The 23,770-nt window shown below is 38.8% G+C and overlaps 1 protein-coding gene across 1 annotated transcript in view; it reads right to left on the bottom strand.

Moving 5' to 3' along the window:
* Positions 1-23,438, bottom strand: part of LOC140145242 (uncharacterized) — a 44,538-nt gene extending 21,100 nt beyond the window's left edge. Inside the window, exon 1 of the mRNA XM_072167011.1 lies at positions 23,083-23,438. Within this exon, the coding sequence (XP_072023112.1) occupies positions 23,083-23,257 (175 nt within the window). The 5' untranslated portion in view covers positions 23,258-23,438. The remainder of the gene's footprint in view (positions 1-23,082) is intronic.
* Positions 23,439-23,770: the final 332 nt, after the last annotated feature.

A 23,770-nucleotide genomic window follows, 5' to 3' on the forward strand; every position in this document is an offset into this window, starting at 1 on the left:
TCTCATGCAAGTGTGCATACATTAATATACAACATAGAATCCGAACTTGGATCCATGTCTCGGTTATCTAAATTAAGATAACCGGTGGGCTCTTATTGAGTACAAAAACCATTTCTGTACTTTTGTACGATTTTGATGGATGACAACATCCAATCTTGTTGAATTCATTTTAACTGAAGCTCGAATTAAAAGCTTTCTTTATTTCAAAAAATCACATTCCAACTGAAACTAAAATCAAGCCCATGTTCCTTCAATGAAGTCAGAATGTGATGTGCAACTCTCTCATGTGTAGTGCGACCATGGCCTATGTGTAAAATATGTCTGAAATATTTGAAATATTTGAGTTTGATGAAGCCCTATACAAAAGTCCTTTTGTTAGAAGGCTAACCCACTCCCATAAGTGTCAAATATCGAAAAAATTCAATTCCTATTCATCGGGCACAGGGCCATTGCTATGGTCGATGGGGTTGTGGAGGGGTGCAACATTGCTAGGATATTGATCACGTTTAAGAAATTATTGTATTTTATTTTAAAACATTTTTCTTCATAAAAAAATTAGGACTATCATAAAAAGCAACCACTGAATGTCAATCCGGGATATCGATATCATACTTCAGGAAATACGGTACTAAAATGTGACAATTATAATACGATAAATCTTTAACAAAGATCAACTTTGACCGATGTTTTAACTACTTACAAACGTAATTGGACTTTTTGACCCCCCCTTCCCTCCCTAACGAAAGGGCCTTCGTTTAAAGGGCGTCATCAAACTTGTGGGTTGTTCCCTAAACATCTCACACCAACATAACTATACGTTTTTGGAAAGCATATGTTTCAAAGAATCCAACAATGAAAAATTGATGTTGGTATACAGGGTGTGTACATTTAAGAAAACATATCTAGGGGTGATATCATGAAAAAAAATTATTTTACTAGAAAATTGATAATTTATTGCATTTGCTACTGAATCTAATTTTGTGGCAGGCAACACTATGAGCTTCATAAAATGTATATTTTTGCTACATTTTATCAGTGGTTATGATTGACCAATGTGGTGATGCAGGGTGTGAAAATGTACATAACTTTACGCAGTAAATGTTGATTACATTTTTGAAAATATTTTCTTTAGAGTGTATCCTACTATTTTAACTGTATATTTGGATTCCTGGGGTAAAACGCTTTCCAAAAATGTATACTTTTCCTATCTTAGAGTGTATAATACTCATACCGGTACAACAATTTAAAGCCAAAACGCATATTGTGACTGAAAATATTGGCATTTGTGTGTAGTGAATAGGGGAAAATTGTGGATCTTATGACTAAGACTTGCGGTTCTCAGTCAGTACTTGTAAACACGAAATAGATCAAACCAATAGCTGAATATGAATAATGAATGAACAAAGCTTTGATTTGAGATACGATTTGCATGTATAGCACAGAATTTGGCAATGATAAAATAAAAAAATTCTATAAGACAACATTTCCCATAGAGATCCTCTACCGCTTATCCTCAAGGTTTATCCTCGTTAACATTTTAATATTTTTCACTAATTAAACAAATGATAATTTCTAATTATGAAACATATTTGAATAATCAAGCTGTATAATGAGCGCAAACTTGATGCAATTGGACAAATAGCTCTGTACCAACAAGTTAAATCTGAAAGTGGAGAGAAAAATGTACTCCCACTATCTTGGGGTCCCACCATACGACACATGATATCTCGAGGGCACAAAATGATTATATAGAGGGAATGCAAGGGGATAGATTATCTTGAAGGAATAAGATTTTATCCTGGGGGGATTAAATCATGAGGTAGCAACTTAATTTATACCACCTTGATAACCGGGCTTAAGGGCTGCGGGGTATGAACGTTTGGACAGTATCTATTGTGGGACATTGGAGCACATCAGACATTTCGAATTGCATTCTGAATATGAAGAATGTCATTCTGATATCAAATAATTTAGATTTTTGAAATTCGCAATTTAATACACATTTTATGGCAAATCATTAAAATTGATATTTTGATATTTAACAGTACTTGAAGTAAACTTTATAAATCTGATGATTTATACTTAAAGTGTATGTAGGTGGGATGAAAAGCCGACGATCAATTGAAAATTTTGACCTTTCGTATTGAAGATATGGATTTTTTTTCCCAAAACACCAAAACAAATTAAGTCTTTTTGGGAAAAAAATCCATATCTTCAATATGAAAGGTCAAAATTTTCAATTGACCGTCGGCTTTTCCACCCTGCTACATACCGGTACACTTTAAGAATATGTCATTAGATTTACATAATTTACTTCGAGGACTGTTATATCAAAAATTTGAAAAATATCAAATTGGAATTCCTTTATACATGTATAGTAATATATCTTGCCCGAGAGTGAACGAATATCTTGAGCTAGGAATAAAAAGTGCAGTGATTTTATATACTAGCATGTACATGGTGCTATACGCACGTCCCAGGCACAACGCCTAGACCAGGGCTCCGCAAATAGCGGCGCGCGCGCCACATGTGGCGCGCCGTGGCTTCCCGAGTGGCGCACGGCGCCGTTTAGATTTTTTTAAAATAAATAAAAAACAATGCGATTCCCATGTTATCCTTGTAAAGACAGGCTAAAATAGTACAAAATGTTGCACCAAATGGCGTCATTTGCACCTCAAATTAAAAAAAATCGATAGCTTCAGAGGGGGAAAACCCCCCTCTGACTCCTCCCGCGAATTCGCAGCCATTGAGTGAATGAGTGGCGCTTTGCAGTTTTTTTTATTTCATGTGGCGCTTCAACAAATCTATTTGAGGAAGCCTGGCCTAGACGTTGATCCACCAGTTTCTCATTTCCTCAAGATCCAGGCCTCAAGATCTTATCCCTTCGAGACATATTATCTTGTTCCCTTGATGCAAATGGGCCCTCAAGATATTCTTGTTCCTCAAGATATCAATTGTTTAGCAGTTAACTTAATTATAGCTCAATCGATAGGGCGTTCGACTGGTGCGACCCAGAGGTTGCGGGTTTGAAGGGGCCATACTGTATGAGTGGTCACCGGCAACCTGTAAAGATCGATCGAACTATCTCAAAGGCTCTAAATGATTATAGAGGAAACAGCGGGAATGACTTGATATCTTGAGGAAATGAGATAATATCTCGAGCCCGATCTCGAGGGAAAGAGATTTTATGCTGGCGGATTTAATCTTGAAGGAATGTCTTAATTATGAGGGAACATCTCAAGGAAACATGATATTATTGATTCGGGGATATTATCATGAGGCAACGACATATCTTTATGGAACGCAGTCAAGACATCTCGAAGCAACAAGATACTATTACGGAGGAACGATGAAACAAAACTTTTCATGTCATGTCTGATGATGCTAAATTATAGTGGGAATTCCAATTGAATGAACGCAGCTTTTAATAACGTTACGAATTTTTGCCTACACTGCGTGATCACGCCAGCGTGTGCGACTGTGCGTGAGTAACGCGAAAGTGAATCCAACCATGCCAACGCACTCATGATTGGTTAGCATTGTATCCAAGGTCGTGCGTTCGCATTGTAGTTTGAAATACGCGATATACGATCGCGGTTGGATCGAGTACAGCTGTTGAAAGCTGTTATAGGCAGAAATATCGAAAATCATCACCATGATAACTTTTTAGATCATGAATACAGATATTGCAAGAAAAAGAAACACCCCAATGATTCACTCTATTCTTCATCAGAATATTTCCTTTCATATAGACAACTATCAAGAGAGAGAGAGAGTGAGAAACAAACACATTTATGTACATACGGAAAAGCTTTAGGGTAGATGTTTCGGAAAATTTATTTCTACAATTTCTATGGTAAAGCTTAAACCCGGCCGTACATGAGTAGGCCACTTTACGGTGGATTCTTTAACTCTGCAAGGCATAATTATATCAGGTAAGCCTCCGTGGCTTTATCCTCCACATCCACACAATGTCATGCACTATAAAACGAAAATAATTACGCTATTAAAACAGTGAAAAACATGCAAAGAACGACGCGATCGACGGCAGTTTGGCCAGTGCCATGGTAGTGGAATTCGACAGGTTTCGCTGTACGGTGATCATCCGGGTGATCAAAATTCTGGCGTCAATTTTGCTTAATTTTACAACTTTTGGACTTGACGTACCCAAGAATATTAATTGGTATGCTGTTTTCTATTTTACTTTAGTAGGGTAGCTGCAGGTATATAATATGGGACAGCAGGTAATATGGGACACCTGTTTTCATTTTAACAAAAAGTAGCTTAGAGAAGGTACACACTTTAAGTTGATTTGTTAAGTGTTTAGAGACATCAATTGTGCTTCTAGAAATGCAGTTTTGGAGTCTGTGTATCAAACTCTTGGAAATCAATGCCAAAAGAGTGAAATTGCCCAAAATGTACGTCGTTTTTTGGCCTGATATAAAATCAATGACGCCACATTTAATGATTGTGTATCCAAATACTCTGGTACTGAGGGTGCATTTGTCACTTTTTATGATCTTTAGGTGATGGGTTAAGCTTGTCAGCAGGTAAAATTCCACTGAAAAGTGGCACTTTCCTTTTATAAATGATTATTTTCTCTGATTTTCAACTGAATGGGTGCAGGTAATATGGGACACATAGGAAATTGTGTGCATTGTCAATGCGAAAAGCAAAACTATTTAGAAAATTGAATTTTCTTGTTGAAATTTGCATTTAACATTCAAAATCATGTAACAAAAATGTTTTTAGAACAAAAGAGTGATTTTCTGAACATTTTGATTTTCACCATAGAGATAACACAGTGTCCCATATTACCTGCATATGCAGGTAATATGGGACACTTGACGATGACGTCATTTTGACGTCATAGCGTCCAAACAAACATAAAAACAAGATAACATTGCCTGTTTTATTAATCTTAAAGGACAGGTTGTTCATCATAACAATCTCTTTTGGGCATATCTTCTATAGTTTTTATATACATAAGCTAAACGTCCTTAATGGTCCCATATTACCTGCAGGTACCCTATTATGAAACATTTAATTACTACTGAGTGCGTGTAGGCCTATTCTGCTGATGTTTCTGAATGCCGATTGACATGATTTTGCGAATTTCCGTTCGTGGACTATCATGTACTAAGTTGTCAAATTTGGCCGGAATTTTCAGCAATAATCATAACAAAATATTGCCAATAATATATGATGTTCATATAATTGTTGACATACCATTGTTTTATCCCTGTAGCAGTGTGATAAAACCTTCTTTTTACGTATGCTAGAGAAAAAGTCTCTGCGTATACTTATTATTGCAGGGGCGAGTTGTCCGTGGGTACGTGGGGCGAGTTGTCCGTTGGGGCGAGTTGTCCGTTGGGGCGAGTTGTCCGTTGGGGCGAGTCGTCTGGCATTCAGGACATACATGTATATACCTAGCCTGAGTCCCTGGCCTCTCACTCGCAAAATGGCGGACAAACATGGCGGCGGCTCGTTCGAGGCCTGAGAACGATCCGTGCATTTTTATGGAGGACTTTTCATGCGCGACCCTGTATATACAGGGTCGCGCAAAATGCAACTCTAATTGGTACGTTGAAATCTCAGCGCGCCTATTATCCATATATGGACCTATACAGTCCATATATGGAATATAGCCAGAGATCACTCAAATCAGCGCCATTTCGTCGGAATTTTAAACACCGATGCCGACATTCAACCACGGCGCCGTGTGGAAGACACATTTTTGGACAGGATATACCGATTTGTGGAATAATAAACAAGGTATAATGAACGGCAAGTGTTCAAACATCGCTTGGACTAAACTGGAAGTGAAGAAAGAGTTGTAGGCCTACATAATCTAATTTGGAAGAATCTGTGATAGTATTGCCGGGAGTGCTGCTGTGTCATGTCTGTGCAACCGCAATGTGCATGTGTGTACACTATGCTTATGCTATACTTTTACATGTTTTATTACATGTCATGGTGATGATGTTGTTTTTACGTACTGTCTGAGCCCAGCTGAGTGACGACAATTTTAATCAACTCTATTCTAGTATAAAACAAGTTCATTCTTGTGGCAGTGACTGTGTCTTTCTGTCTGCATCTCAAGTTGCCGTGCAAAAACGGACAATTCAATGCACCATGACCATGTGCATACATGCAAACCGTGTTACTTCTGACCAACTAGGCCATGAAGCCTATGTCACGGCATACATGGCATCACATTGAATGATTGATTGTACTTGTAGACAGGCCTAGCATCTGACTTGCTAAGAGAATAGAATACTGCTACTTGAAAATATCGTGTCACTGCAATCATGTAATGATCAAAACTCTGAGACTTCCATGCAAGACTCTCCATCATTCATGCAGAATGTTGTACCAACAAAACATTTAGCGGATAGCCGTAGCACAGCGAGGCCTAGGCCCGAGGCTAACCTGGAGAAAGCAGTTGATTTGCTTTTATAATTTTTCTGTTAGACTGTGCCTGATGTCATGATTTTTGCCCGAGATTGTACATGCTAGTTCCAACTTCCAACATGTCCAAAGTCATGAGGTATACTCATGGACATGGTACTGGCACTGACTGGAGTTTTACGCTGATGTTGACAGTGTTACCATGGCCATGTCATCATTATTATTGACTGTGTATTCTGACTGTGACATGGACATGGACATGAGTACTATTTGCCGAGATCTGACTGAACAAGCACCAATGCCGCCAATGGCATGTACCGCATGAGTATACAATGTGTCATCATGTCAGAAGCTGCAGGCCTACAAAAGAGAAATGGTAAGCAAAAACATGACAACAATTCAATTGTGGCCTATAGTTGAACATGATGTCCTCTCCTCTCCCGTCATGCCCGTATGAGGTTTGGACTATAATTAGGCCCTGCCCTACGTTAGCCCCTTGGCCTAAAATATACTAGTAAGTCATGACTGTAGTACCGTATACTAAAAGTCCTAGCATATTCACCCCCCCCGAGCGTTAGTATGCTAGCATGAGCTGCATCCATGACATTTTTCCATTATTTTCATGGAAAGAAAGTCAACTATCAAAATTTAAATTTAACCTATCAAAATGCCAGACACGCCCGGCTGTTTGTCTTAATAGCAGTGATAGCTAAACGTAGTAAGGGACATTTTTAGTCACCAACCTTCAATAATTCTATAACCCCCTATTTTGGGTGTTAACAAATTATAACCCCCTATATTTGGTCTAAAATTGTATGACCCCCCTTCCAGTATATTCATGACCCCCCTTAGGGGCTGTCATTTTCTACGGGGTCATGACTCATGAATTATGTCGGTGACCGGAGTAAATTTTTTCATGCCCCCCCTATCGCGGGCTGAATTTTTACAACCCCCTATCTCAGGTCGAAAATATTTATGCCTGCACCCCTTCCGCCTACACAGACTGACTACAAATTATTCATCACTGGAACTAAGGGGGCTGTCATTTTCTTCAGAAGAGGGGTCATGAATATACTGGGGGGGTCATAGAATTTTTAGACCAAAAAATTTTAACAACCAAAATAGGGGGGTTATAGAATTATTAAGGGCTGGTGACTCAACATTTTTGCGCGCTGCGCGCGCATTCCTTAGCTTCAAAACCAAAATGTGTGCGCAATCTTTTGTTATACAATGCAAGATTTTTGCGCGCTCCGCGTTCCTTCTTTACACTTACGATCAAAATTGTTAACGTGTTTCGCGCACTCTGCTGTTTGGGTACGCTCCGCGCCTTACTTCCGGCCATGAATAATTTGTCTTCTGTCTGTATAGGCGAAAGGGGGTCATAAAAATTTTTGACCCGCAATAGGGGGTTGTAAAAAATTTAGCTCGCAATAGGGGGGTCGTAAAAAATTGACTCGACAATTTTGGGTCACCAGCCCTTAATAATTCTATAACCCGATTAACCCCCCCTAATTTTGGTGTAAAAAAATTATAACCCCCCCCCCCCTATTTTTGGTCAAAAATTGCTATGACACCCTCCAGTATATTCATGACCCACCCCCTTGCAAAGAAAATGACAGCCCCCTAAATAACCCGAATTACCCGATAAATAACGACCATGTACAAATGATGTACATGTACCTGGGAATACAAATATTTCTAATTTCTTTTCATTTTAATAAAACAAACTCAAATGATTTTTTTTTTTTCAAACTCTAAAATCTACTGTTAAAGAAGGCTAAGCATTTCTCTGATTTTGACATGGTCTTGACAGGTACCGGTATTAAATTTGTATACATGAATGAAATACAATAAAATATTAGATCAAGTCGCATCATCACGCAACAAAAATTATGGGACCGGAATTTAAAACATTTCATTTGACTTTCTATTTTACTGTGGGTGCACCGTAACTCGGCTGTACATTCTCTACGGCGCGGCATATATAAGCGTGGACTGTGTTATAAATATTGTTCACTGTAGGCCTATAAACTGCAAATATAAAAACAAGCCTACCATCCATTAAAAAACAACAATTTCACAACAACAACAAAAACACAAAAAACAATGGAGCCTTCGGGCGACACACAAGCACTTTATTTGTTTTCATGTTCGGCGGCTTCGGCCAGGTTAGTTTGGGCTGTTTAATTAGCATGAAATTTGTTAAACACGATGATGAACCACAAAATTGAACGTGGGATAATTTTAAAGAAAACAAAGCAAAAATATGCCCAATTAAAACCGGACCGACATAATGGCCGAGTGAAAATTGAAGAAGTCAGAGTATTAAACAGAATCAGAATGGTGAAAGGAAAATATAACAATAAAGCAATATGCCTATTTAAAACTAAACAGTATTTATACTATTATATAATACTGATAGGCCTAGGGAATATAAATCGCAGGAAAGAAAGCAATTATCATACAAAAAGAACAAGTTTAAAATTCATTAAAATTCCTTTAAAAACGGTTGTTTTATTCACGGGCGAGTCGGAAGATAATTTACCCGCGGAAATTTCCTTAAATGGCAATTCGCCTTGCGACGCGAAGCGCGCGAAGTCGCACGCGTTTTATTAATGAGCTCAAAAGTCCTCCACGCTCAGAACACGTTTGGTGTTCAGTCCTCGTATACAGCACAGTGTAGCGGCCGTGCGTATATTCGAGACTGGAGGATTTAGTCTAGTAGGCCTATATACCTACGTACCTGTATGCGCAGTGTGCGCAAGCTTACGTGGCATGAAAATTTAAGGTTGAAAATAGCTCTGGTTACGGCATACCTGGCTACTAATTCACGTCTATGCTTCATTACTTTGCAGACCACAATCTCCGTTAAATCTTACACGAACGAAAATATACAAAATGCATTTTTAGATGGAAAAATTGGGCATTTTTACCCGAGTAATGTGGCGGTAGTATGGCTAGCTACATGTCAAAATTCCAATTAATTACGGGCATTAATAAAGCACTTACGGGAACTGTTGATGGGCGGGGCGTTACTAATTTACATGTTAATGATGTTTCGTCACAGATGATGTCCTTTAATGTTTTAATTCGTTTTTTAAATAAAAAAATGAACAAGTAATCACAATAAATACTCACCGGAAATTTCAGCCTTTCTTGTAGTTTTGCGGCCCGATTCCCGGTTTGGTGAACTAAACTCGGTCTATAAACTTATTTTCGTAGGTTCCAAGGCGACCTTTCATAACATTTACAAAGCTGCAGTAAGTTTGAAAGTTCTGATCACTTTGTTTTGCCCCTGACAGTATTTTTATTCAACAAAATGCTTTAAAAAGTGCCCAAAACTGCTATTTCACAGCCACCGGTCACCGCTTAGGCCGGTATTCACAAAAGGAGACTAACTTTAGTCCTGGATTATCCCTAGTCCTGGACTAGTTAGTCCTGGTCTAAGGATGATCCACGGACCAGGACTAATTGGTATTCACAAAAGCTGGACTAACTAGTCCAGGCCTAACTCTCGATCTGAAAGTTAATCCACGGACTAACTTTTCAGATTGCGCGTTAGGCCTGGACTAACGCGAGATCTAAAGGTCAATCAACGGATTAATTGAACTGCACATGCGCAACAGCGTCGTCAGAGGCCGCACATCATCGATCGCGGGTTTTCTTAATGGTAGCCCGATTAAGAATGTAACAGGAAATCAATCTTGAAACACCTTGTACACAACTTATTTGTAATTTATACATTAATACATATTTATGTCTATTTATGTGTTTTCTTTCTTTTTAATTTCTTTTTAAATTAAAGAAGGCCAACGGGATTTTGAAAGAACGGCTGCCAAAAAAAAATTAAATAGTAACATTAAACAAGTAAAAGTAGGCCCTACGTTTATTAACGATGTTTCCACAAATTACTCATTATACAGTAGGCCTATATCCTATTTAGTAGGCTTAGCGTATATAAAAGTGAGTGGCGGAGGGGCAGTAACAGGGGATTGCCATGCCAGGAGGAGCGGTTCCAGGTTTGACAAATTTTTCCTGCTCGTGCTTCGTCCACCCCAATTTTCACGGCAAATACGCCTCTATTGGCAATTCTGAGATGAGCTCGAGGGGTATATGGTCGATCGGAGTTGTAAAATTTTGCAACATTTTTATCAAAATTGCCTTAGAAATGGACAAGTGTCCCTTTGTACGCACCCCACACTCCGTGTATCCGCGGGTGGTCATCCTTGTTGGCAAACTTTGAAAACATTCCCCTTTTTGAATATCATTTTGCCAACATTTCAGAGCAAAAATACCCTTTTTAAATCGATTTCGCGAAACCCTCGCATGCTTTTTTGGACAGGAACACGTAGGGCCTACAACTAGTCCCGAAACCGAATTAAAATATGCGCATCATTTCTGTTTCCCAAAATAAGCATTTCGAGTAATATTGCGTGCATGATGAATAATCGGATATACACATTATGCACATTTATTTTACTTGATTTAGACGAAGAACACCTTTTTGCACCATTCTGCGAATATGTTTTGAAAAATGAAACTTTTTTGTGCGTCCCAGAAATCATCCCATATTTTACAAAATTTCCGACGAGCATTAATAACGGCAGATAATCATACGAGTATCACAGGGACCGTGGGAACTGGATTCGCTCCTGGTTATTGCCCGTAATGTATAATCTACTGCAGGCAGTGCCGCCGACAAGGAGGGTTAAGGGGGGGGGGGGGTGATACCCCGGGGCCCGGGGTATAAAAGCAAATAGAAAGATACCTCGGGGGGGCATAAAAGCAAATAAAACATAAGATCATTTTATCCCCGGACCCGTACCGGTAATGGCTCTCGGCGGCACTGACTGCAGGAAGAAAAGGGCTTTCTCGTGGTTAAGAGGAATAGGCCTACTTTGTTGTGATTTAAAATTCTGAGTAATTTAAAAAAAGATCCCAAGGGGAGCGTATATTGCAGTAGAGGTCAGGCGGCTCTTGGCCCTTACCCCATCTCCCCTCCACCTGCTCATCAAATTTTCAATAGACATACGTGTGGAATGTCTACATTTAAAAAACTACTATTTTCTGGTTGTGCAATAATTATAAGCTCTGGGGGAGGGTAACATGGTGGGGGGTGATATTTTGGTCAGCTGAATGGGGGCACAAGCAATTTTTGGCAAGACATAAGGGAAAGAGGAAAGCGAGTTTTGCCCAACATTCATGGGGCACCTTTTTTAATAAAACGCTGTAAAAAGGCTTAGGAAAACAGTATGCAAACGCTTAAATATGCCAATTTAGATTCCAAATAATTTTATTTGGCATATGCACTGGGGGGATTTCTTGATCCGCCATTTGGAAATCCCCCGGCTCAGAATTATTGCATAGCCCGGATAAGGACAAAATTCAAAGTAGGCCCCTATAACCATCATTATGAAAACTTACTGCCAGCCCTGCCTTAATAAGATGTGTAACAAAATACCATTGCATAATATTATAATTAAACAACGGCTTAGAACCAGAACTGCTATGTCCAAAATAGATGTTTTGTTTTGCAATGATGAGTTCAAAAACTTTCTGATAAATCGAATTTCAGCAAAAAAAAGTTGTTTTGAAATATAGGGACAGAACATTTCTGTCAATTTTGTCATACGTCAAATAACGACTTCTGGTTAGTCCCCTCGGTAATATTCATAAACGTGAAATATATTAAATTAATATTATGTTACCCGTAACCCAACTTACCAAAATTCAAATGGCCATAAACACACACCCACACATAAATTATTATGGTTTTCATTTTTTTCTCTTAATTTTTTTATTATTTTTTTCTCTCTGTTTTTTAACATGTTTACCAGGAACATCAATATCTAAAATTTTACAGGAATGTCTCTAAGTATCGATTTTGCTGATGATAATAAGGGAACAACCCAAAAGTTCGATGAAGCCCTATAAACGAAAGTCCTTTCGTTAGGGAGGGAGGGGTCAAAAAGTCCGATTACGTTTGTAAAAAAGTAGTTAAAACATCGGTCAAAGTTGATCTTTTTTTAAGGATTTAAAATATAATTTTAAAATTTTAGTATTTTCTGAAGTACGATATTGACATTTTACAGTGGTTGCTTCAAAATAATTTCAAATCGATATAGAGTGCAGTACTCGCAACCTGCAATTTGTAAGTTCATTTTTTAAATCAGCTGTACCGCACCTTGATTCTTTTTTATTTGAAAATCCAGCAAGTCATAATTTTTTTCGTGCCCAAAAAGGTATGAAGAAAAATATTTTAAAATAAAGTAGAATATTGGTTTCTTCCATAAACGTGATCAATATCATTGCACTGTCGCACTCCTCCACATCCCCATCCACCATAGCGATGGTCCTGTATCCTATGAATCCGGGGTTGGAATTTTCAATATTTGAAAACTTACGTTAGAGGGGAGGGGGGTTAGCCTTCTAACGAAACGACTTTCGTTATAGGGCTTCATCGAACTTTTGGGTTGTTCCCTAATGTATAATATAAGGTCACTGTGGGGCCAAAACTTAAAAATAGTCCCATCATGTTGTTATGTATCTCAAATTGTTCCACTCATCACAGGGAATAAAAAAGTCAATGGTCATATTCTTCTTAGTTCAGGAGTTATTCAGATAGGTCAAATTACTCCCTTATTATAGGAAATCTCAAACATATATTTAATTCACAATTTTGGTACAAATTTTCATAGTCATGTCCCCCTTCAGAGTTTATGCAGTCAAAGTCAAATAGAAATGCATAACCTTTGACTCATCATGTGATTTCATCTATTCTGAGGTTATACATTTCTCAAACGAATTGTTTTCCTATTTTGTTTGCCCAGACGAATATTTTGAGACAAGTTGTGATTAAATCGGTGCACTTTGAAAATTTGGCCACTGTGCATGTGATATTTGACCTTTGACCTATTTTACTCTATAACTCCTGAACTAACCATTAGTTCAGAATGACAGTTGACTTTTTTTTATTCCAAGCAATGAGAGGAACAAACAATTTGAGGGATGGATTGCAACATGATATAACAAATTTGAAATTTTGGCCCCATTATGACCCTTCGACCTCTCATGGGAAGCACAGGGGGCATAAAAAACAGAGAACCAATTCTAGTCTTATCAGTTGAGGCATAAGGATGCAAAAAAAAAACATTGGTTCCACTAATCATAATGTAGCAAAACTAGATCCCAAATATTACCCAATAGCGCCCTGTACTACCATGGCGAAGACAAAATGTTCACTGAGTAACTACAATGTATTTTGGGCAGCTAAAGATTAATAAACAAATGTCAACAAGAAAAGAGGTTACGGATATCTGCTTTGGCTTAATCTTAACAAGATCAATAATAACAACTTCAAACTTTAATCTGCCACCATAGAAAGTTGCATTAAAATATACAAATTCAAATTGTATTAATAATTAAATAACAAACATTTTTCACGCACTTGAAATGAAGAGGCATGATTATGCTGATTTACTGGAATGGTCCAGAAAAATGTTCACTGCAATTTTGCAATCTATATCAAATTTAGTGGTTCTTTAACATTTTATGTATCATTTGTACATTGATTTCCTTTAAAAACATTCACAGAAGAGAGCTTGCACAAACATCTTTAGTCGTCCAACTGGTGGTGTCAAATGTTACAACTCATCATGCTTGAAGATACCTGTAACAGGAAAGAAAGAAATAGAGTAGTTAACTAGAAAGCTATATATTTGTACACAAATACGGCTATACCCGCATGTTATCGGTTTACCCAAACTTACAGTCCTTATTTGCTGAGGACTTAAAAAGAAATTGTAAAAAGTCGCCCAATTGGGCAGAAAATGTGTAAAAAGTGAAAGTCACAAGCTTTAATTGAATGTAGGTTGCACTGTCGTAGCACTTAAAATAAAGAAATTGTAAAAGTCCCCTCGCAGGGGAGTCGTCTCTCTTACTCTCCATAGGTTGCTGTTGTCAGTCTCTCTTACTCACAGTGAGGCTATGCAATATGATTAGGGGAAACTATTCCAGAGGGAGTATGTAAATTACTTGGAACAGCCATTTCAGAGGAGTATGTAAATTAAACGGAACAGCCTTTTTTGGGCCATTTCAGAGGGAGTATGTAAATTAAATGGAACAGCCAATGGGTAATAGTCTCTTATTCACAGTGAGGCTATGCAATATGATTAGGGGAAAATTATTTCAGAGGGAGTATGTAAATTAAATGGAACAGCCATTTCAGAGGGAGTATGTAAATTAAACGGAACAGCCTATTTTGGGGCCATTTCAGAGGGAGTATGTAAATTGAATGGAACAGCCAATGGGTATGTAATTTAACTGGAACAGCCTTAACGCTTCACACTGGTATTTCCAATTACCATCATATATCTATTATAATACGGATCTGTCTGTTTAGTCCTACGTGTGTGTGGTGGTTGGGTGGATGTTAGTAACAATATAATTCTCAGGTGCTATCTGTGTACAAATTCGCCCAATTGGGCAGAAAATGTGTAAAAAGTGAAAGTCCAAGTCACAAGCTTGAATTAAAAGTAGGTTGCACTGTCGTAGCACTTAAAATAAAGAAATTGCAAAAAGTCCCCTCTCAGGGGAGTCGTCTCTCTTACTCTCCATAGGTTGCTGTTGTCAGTATCTCTTACTCACAGTGAGGCTATGCAATATGATTAGGGAAAACTATTCCAGAGGGAGTATGTTAATTAAATGGAACAGCCATTTCAGAGGGAGTATGTAAATTAAACGGAACAGCCTTTTTGGGGCCATTTCAGAGGGAGTATGTAAATTAAATGGAACAGCCAATGGGTAGGTAATTTAAATGGAACAGCCTTAACGCTTCACGCTGGTATTTCCTATTATGATATAATACGATATGTCTGTTTAGTTCTACGTGTATGGGGTGGATGGGTGTGTGGGTGTTAGTAACAATATACTTCTTATGGGAAAGCTATTTCAGAGGGAGTATGTAAATTAAATGGAACAGCCTATTTTGTGGCCATTTCAGAGGGAGTATGTAAATTAAATGGAACAGCCAATGGGTATGTAACTTAACGTTGATGTCATCTAAATATAATTACACTATTCTCTGTGGATCTGTTTAGTCCTACGTGTATGGGGTGGGTGTTAGTAACAATATAATTCTCAGGTGCAATCTGTGTACAAACTCTGAGCCCTGAAGCTGCTTTTATTTGATGAGAAACAACCGGCCCTTTGTTTTAACATTTGGGACCCTGGTGGGGCCCATAGTATTTGATTTATGAGGCTCATGAACATATATTGAAGTATAATTCTCAGGTGCTCTCAGTAGACTCAAGCTGGGCACTGTAGCTGGTTTATTTACTGAGTAATGGCCGGCCCTATATTTTAGCGTTTGGGGCCCTGGGGCCCATATTATGTGACATATGGGGCTCATATGTACATATAACAATATAATTCTCAGCTGCAATCTGTGTACAAACTCTAAGCCCTGAAGCTGCTTTATTTGATGAGAAACGGCCGGCCCTTTGTTTTAACATTTGGGCCCTGGGGCCCATAATATTTGACTTATGGGGCTCATGTACATATGTTGAAGTATAATTTTCAAGTGCTATCAGTAAACTCAAGCTGGGCATCGTAGCTGCTTTATTCACTGAGTAACGGCCGGCCCTATGTTTTAGCGTTTGGGGCCCTGGGGCCCATATTATGTGACATATGAAGGTTATATATACATATGACAATATAATAATAAAGACCTATCTGTGTACCAAATCTGAACCCTGTAGCTACTTTATTTGCTGAGAAACGGCCGGCCCTTTGTTTTAACATTTGGGCCCCTGGGGCCCCTAGCCTTGTAAATCTGGGGCCAAAATGGGCAAAAGGCACATCTACAACTTAGGGCCCATACATATGCCATATATGATCCCCAGTGATCTTGTACTTTTAGAGCTAGGCTTGTCAATCTGTTGCACCATATTTTAACATTTGGGCCCCTGGGGCCCATAATATATAACATATGGGGCTCTTGTATATTTGTAAATATAGAGTACCCCTAGGGCTATCACTGGACCAACTCAGGGCCCTGGGGCTGCTTCATTTGATGAGAAACGGCGTGCTTTGTATTTTCACATTTGGGCCCCTGGGGCCCGTGACCTTTGACCTCTGGGGCCAAGATGGGCAAAAGGCACTTCCACGGGGTAGGGCCCATAAGTGTACACCACATATGGGCCCTGGGGCCCTTGTAGTTTTAGCGCTAGCCTTGACAGAATGATGTGTTTGATAGGAGAAGGAGGAGGAGGAGGAGGAGATGAAACCACAGAATGGCAATATACCCGTTCATGCTTCGCATGCGGGTATAAAAACTCATAATATTGGGGCTTTTTCTTTTTCTCCTGTGGGTGGTCAGATTTTTTTGGTTTTCATTTTGTACCAAAATAATCTGATTACCATGTTTTATAATTATTATACTCAGTGGCAGCGCCAGGAATTTTTTAGGGTTTTGGGGGCAAAGTGAATTTCAGGGGAGCAAAATCAACAAATGTGCGCAAAATTACCGCAACTAAGTGGAAATATCAAAATTTTATGGATTTTATGGTTCTTACAAGTAACCAGACTTGTAGTACCCGTACCCGTACTCGGGTCCCAATTTCCGTACCCGTACCCATGGCTCTGTACCTGTACCTGTATCCGTACTCACACCTTATTTTGGCTTCGGACCCGTACCCGTACCTTCGGACCCGTACCCGTACTCATGGACTGGGACCTGTACCTGTACTCATGGTCCGTGACCCATGGGTACGGGTACCATACAGTACATAGCTAAATGCATGCAGGAAAGTGAGAGTCAGAGCTAGATCTACTCTTACTTCCCACTCATGAATCCCACTGCATTGTGAGTCCTACATGTATGATCATAATCAAAACAAATCTAGGCTACATGGGATGGGGTTGGGTGAGGAGTAACACATTAAGCCAGAGCCCTAAATTGTAGCCTGGCCCAGGGCCATGAAAAGGGTAAATATGGCCCTGGCTACACAAAATGTGTATGCTACATCAATATCAACACTGTTATCAATATCTGTGGCTACATACAGTGTAGATACCTACATTGTGACAGCCTCCAGCCTGATGTGCACACTTTATGCCACCCATACATAAATTACATACTCTGACTGATACAGCAAAATGCAACAAACTGGAAAAACATTTCAAGAAATTGTGTTTCTGTGGTGAATTTCAAGTTATCGTGTTCATAGCTTTTATTCATCATTTTAATATTCCCCATCCGAACACACTACCCTACATGCACAAGTACACACGTGAAGAACTACATGATAATATGACTGGTGAGCAGTGAACACTTTCCGCCATGTACTTGGAAAATTGACAATTAATTAAGTCTACCAATTTTGGATCAACTTTGAGATCCAATTGATGTTTTGAGATAAATAATAACTTGAATGCTATATCACTGCTAAATGTATGTTGAAATTAGTATTGTGCAGTATGTGTGTCCATACAAAGACATTTGCATGAATTTTGCATCCCCAAATATGCCACCTTTAAGCTAGATTCACTAAAACCATCAATATTACATCTCTTTTTGTACTTGATTAATTCCTAAAAAACAGTTTTGCAACTTTCTGTAAATGAGAGTACTTCTTAGCAAATAAAAATGTCTCAGCAACTCAAGGCACACATAGCAACTTAAGATGTATGTTGTGTGATTATGATGTAATAAATTTCTCTAATTTTTTTGGTGCGGAATGTAGTTTTATTCATTTGTTGTGGCATAAATGACATCAAAGAGTGTATTTACAGCAAGGTATTGCTAATAAATTAATGTTTACACCAATAACAATAGCTTTGTTTATAACCATACCCATAATAGGACCCGTACCCGTACCCATGGCCCGTACCCGTACCCATACTGGGACCCGTACCCGTATTCGAGTCCCAATTTTTGTACCCGTACCCATACTCATGGCTCTGGACCCGTACTCGTACCCGTACTCACACCCTATTTTGGGTTCGGACCCGTACCCATACTCATGGCTTGGGACCCATACCCGTACCCATGGCCTGGGACCCGTACCCGTGGTCTGGGACCTGTACCCGTACCCGTACTCATGGCTTGGGACCCGTACCCGTACTCATGACGGGTCCCAATACTACAAGTCTGCAAGTAACATTGGTATTAAACATGTTAAAAGAAACTCACCATTTGTGGATTTAGGCTAAGGCTGTAATTTCTTGCTTTCTGTTCAACCAATGTCTCACGGTACATCTGAAACAACTGAAAACAAAATAGCAACATTTTAGAAATAGATATCATCTTCAAACATTTTGAACACAAAATTAACATTTTTCCTGTGTTTGAAACCAAGTTTCTTGACAGTTTGTCATGAAATTTAACTTGGAATTCAGACATGTTATTATAAAAGTTAACCAAATAAGCAGTATGGTATTACCAAGCCCAATTTTAAATATTGGGCTAAGCCATTGGGCAAAGTCCACACACCACCTGTTGAAGATTTAGAAATATCTTCCACAGGGGGAGTATGAATTTCAAATGGAATTAGCACATTAACCAACACTATTTGACACTCACTCTCCTTCTATGGAAGATTCATACTGAATCAAATGGAATTCAAATGGAGCTGCCAAATGTGTTCATTCCATTTGAAAATTTCTAACATCTTCCACAGGGGCAGTGTGGATTTTAAATGGAATAGCCCAATATTACTGTGGGTAGGGTGTGTACATATGTATGTGTGCATGCTCACAGGTGATGTTGAAAAGGTGGCTATGCTGGTATGGGGTGGGCATTTGGAGTGGGGTGTGTCTTAGCGTACAGTGGACTGTGCATGAGGCTATGTGGTTTCAAATCATGCAAATTTCTAGATTTCTCAAAATTTAAAGAATTGACATCCTTTTATCAAGTTTCCATTGTTCTTACATTCTATTAAACATGTTAAAAAAGACTCACCATTTATAGATTCAGGTTACAGCTCAGGCCGTAATTTCCAGTTTTCAGTGCAACCCAAACCAATGTAGCTTTCAGTACAACCAATGTCTCACACCTCTGAAACAACTGAAAACAAAATGGCAACATTTCAGAAATAGATAACATCTTCAAATATTTGAACATTTGTCCTATCTTGAAAACCTACTTAGTAGCACTAGCAAGTTTTATACTGTTTTTTCATGAAATTGAACTTGTAATTGAGACATTTTGTTATTGTAAAAGTTGAAATAAACCAAATACCAGTAATATTGGGCTAGCTAAGCCATTTAAAGTCCACACTCCCCCTGTAAAAGATTTTGAAAAATTGAAACTCACACTCTCTCAGATGCTGAATCTTTATCAGAGGGTGTACATGAAATTCAATGGAGCTGCCTAATGCGTTCATTCTATTTAAAATTCATACTCTCCTTGTCAGTGGCGGCGCTACGGGGAGGGGGTGGCAAGGGGGAATTAGCCCCCCAATATTTTTCTTGCCCCCCACTTTTGAGGCAAAACCACCAAAATCACGTAAATTCCCACTTTTATGCGGCAATTTTGCGCAAAACTTGCCAATTTGCCCCTGAAATTCATTTTGCCCCCAATGCTCCCCTAACAAAAAATTCCTGGCACTGCCACTGCTCCTTGTGGAAAATATTTGTAACATCCACAGGATTTATTTAGTACACCCACTTTTATATACACCCCATCCCCTGCACACCAATGCCATGGGCATTTTGTTACAAGTCCCCTGCATGAAGTATGCCCCCGGCCCAGCATGCCGGCCACTATGTTACATATCATTCTTGTTGTGCTATCCCCGGGTATGTGTGTATCTGAAAGTGTTTGTGTACGCACACACCCCTGCAAGTTATTTTGGGTACCGCCAGTATGCATTTATTGTGGGTATGCACTCGAAGTTATTGTGGGTACATACACTTGTGTGCGCAAAGTTATTGTGGGTACGCACTCGTGTGCGCAAGTGTACGTGCGAGTATGTACAAGCGTGTGTGAGCGTAATTACACACGAACCTCATATTTGGCCATTTTAACCTCAAAAGTGCAAATTTGTGCGCGCTTCGTGCGAATTTATTCCACCAAATATGCTAGATTCACTAAACTTCAAGAAATTTGAATATGCCACTACGAAATCCAGCAGAATCTTCAGCGGTCTGAGATTTGGCACTATTTTAGCATAAACAAGGCTCTGATTGGTCAAATCAATTATTTAATACATCAACACCTCATTCGCCGGTCAAGCAAGGTAACAAGTCATGACCTGTAGTCTTGTGCGCAACCTTAATCCCGCTGGATGTTTACACACGTAGAAGGGCGATTTATCCATACGCTGGTGACTAAACCGCGTGAATGCATTGATTCGAGTCTGCCACTACTAAATCCAACATGGCATAACCCTAAACTTTTTACGGGAACTTGAGCAAGAGCACTCGGACACCGCTGAAGGCAGCTGTTTCGCATGTGCATCTATGCAGCGTCTTTAAGCATGTGCGTGTGTACGCCAGCAGCACTTTGAGCAAACACTTTCGATTTGTAGCTGCGCCCAACGTCACTGCCACATCAGGGTGGATAATGCTTTAAAGCCTGGGTGATCACTACTGTACCAGCAGTCCAGCACTGCTTTATATGGCTTTATACCAGTAAATCAAACCGTTGGATCGCGGCGATCAGAAGGACATCCCTAAAGTCCGATTCAGACTCCACATCGCAGCATGATGCTATGCTTTTAAAACATTGCGGCATCACACAATGAAATAAAATGTTCAATTTAATTTCATCGCACGATGCTGTGATGTTTTATAAGCATGTGGGCGTGGGGTCTGCATCTCCTTTTTATAGTCATTCTGCAGACCTTGATTTTCAAGCAGCCAATCACAAGCATGCATGCATGCAGCATGGCCACGATGCGAAGAAAGTTCAACTTTCATCGCCAACGAAATTTCCACTGCACGATGAGAACTTTCACCGTCGAGCATGCAAGCTTGTAAAAACCGTGCTGCTCAGAAGTCAGATTTCGACATAGAAGTATCGCAGCATCAGCGATGTCATCGCATCGCGCTGCGACATGGTCTAAATCAGACTGTACACTAGGACTAGTTAACCTAACCAATAGTAACCATGATGTCCTTCTGATCGCCGTGATCAAGTGTTTACCTTTACACCATGACTTGTTTATACATGTAGGCTAGCATTTCATGATGTATGGCAAATACATGAATACATCAGGACATATAGGCCTACGTACATGCGTAACCCGTAAGCTTACGTGGCATGAAAATTTAAGGTTGAAAATAGCTCTGGTTACGGCATACCTGGCTACTAATTCACGTCTATGCTTCATTACTTTGCAGACCACAGTCTCCGTTAAATCTTTCACGAACGAAAAATATACAAAATGCATTTTTAGATGGAAAAATTGGGCATTTTTACCCGACCCGAGTAATGTGGCGAAAGGTGTATGGCTACATGTCAAAATTCCAATTAATTACGGGCATTAATAAAGCACTTCCGGGAACTGTTGATGGGCGGGGCGTTACTAATTTACATGTTAATGATGTTTCGTCACAGATGATGTCCTTTAATGTTTTAATTCGTTTTTTAAATAAAAAATGAACAAATAATCACAATACTCACCGGAAATTTCAGCCTTTCTTGTAGTTTCGCGGCCCGATTCCCGGTTTGGTGAACTAAACTCGGCCTATAAACTTATTTACGTAGGTTCCAAGGCGACCTTTCATAACATTTACAAAGCTGCAGTAAGTTTGAAAGTTCTGATCACTTTGTTTGCCCCTGACAGTATTTTTATTCAACAAAATGCTTAGTAAAGTGCCCAAAACTGCTATTTCACAGCCACCGGTTACCGCTTAGTCCATAAGTTAAACCTGCCCTCTCAGTGGACTAAAATTGGTGGCCTATTTGCATCATTTTAGTCCAGGACTAAGCTTAGTCCCCTTTTGTGAATACCAAATAACTTTAGTCCTGGACTAAACCTCCGATTTAGTCCAGGACTAAAGTTAGTCTCCTTTTGTGAATACCGGCCTTAGTCCACAAGTTAAACCTGCCCTCTCAGTGGACTTGGTGCCGTTTTTGCATCATTTTAGTCCAGGACTAAGCCTAGTCCACTTTTGTGAATACCAAATAACTTTAGTCCTGGACTAAACCTCCGATTTAGTCCAGGACTAAAGTTAGTCTCCTTTTGTGAATACCGGCCCAAGTGACTTGAGCATGCACTGTTAACATTTCATGTCCATGTTTTCATTATTTTTTAATATTTTTATTTTGCTTTAATTATTTTATTGATAATGAAATATTTAATATACAGTTATGATTATCACATACTTATAGGCCTTGTATATAACCAAAAATACATCACTCATTATTAACACTTTTTTAACATGACTATATTTTGGACTCTGTGAAAGAAACGAAAAGTAACTTGTTATTTTACAAATAAAATTCATAAATTTGGAAAAAAGTTTCAAAACATGTATTTAATATATATGCACCATTTTCAAGAGTTTCAAAAGTTGAGCATGTTTAAGAACTTTTCCAAAAATAGTATGACTAATGTTACTTACACATCTGTCAATTTTAATTCAATCTTTCTAAAACCAAAAAAAAAAAAAAAAAAAAAAAAAAAAACTTGCACAATAAACTCTAGAAAAAAAAGTACATACCTTTATCTCTCAATGTTTTAACTTTAACCTTCTTCCACTGTTCTGGATCACTTCTCCTTCTTTTACCCACATTTCTGTTGACATTTTCTTGCAACACATTGCCAAAATCATCTCCTCCTCTATCTTCCATGATGTTGTGTGTATGTTGTTGCTTATAGAAGCTAAGCAAAACCATACATGCACATCAGTGCATGTCATGTGACTATTTTCTGGGTGACTGATTGGCTTACTGCACACTTGACCACATCTTCCACTACAAGGATGTACTTGAGTACAACTTCCACTGCAATGCAGCATTGTTAATAAACAATGGGGTGTCAATTGGGGTACTTGAGATATGAATTTTAATTTTTTGTGTTGTGTTATGTGTTATTTTTGAAAAAATGGCACTTGAGCACATTATCCACTACAGTCTTCATATAAAAGTATACATATTTAGAATGGAAAAGATTTGATAAATTCATCTGTGAGGTCAAATTTGCTCATTTTTGGCCCAGAATCCCCCAAAACGGGTTTTTTGGCCCACTTCTATTTCGTTAAACGTAACAAAAATTCTTGGGTCCAAATTGGACGGGTAACTTTGATATCCTGGTTAAGACCCTAGCCAGGAGGGAGTGGGTGTTTTTTATTAATTTGTAAAAACTAGATAAAAATACATAGGAACCGTTTTTTATTTTTTTTGAATTTT

The sequence above is a fragment of the Amphiura filiformis genome, unplaced genomic scaffold (assembly GCF_039555335.1).
Source record: "Amphiura filiformis unplaced genomic scaffold, Afil_fr2py scaffold_180, whole genome shotgun sequence".
Classification (NCBI taxonomy): Eukaryota; Metazoa; Echinodermata; class Ophiuroidea; order Amphilepidida; family Amphiuridae; genus Amphiura; species Amphiura filiformis.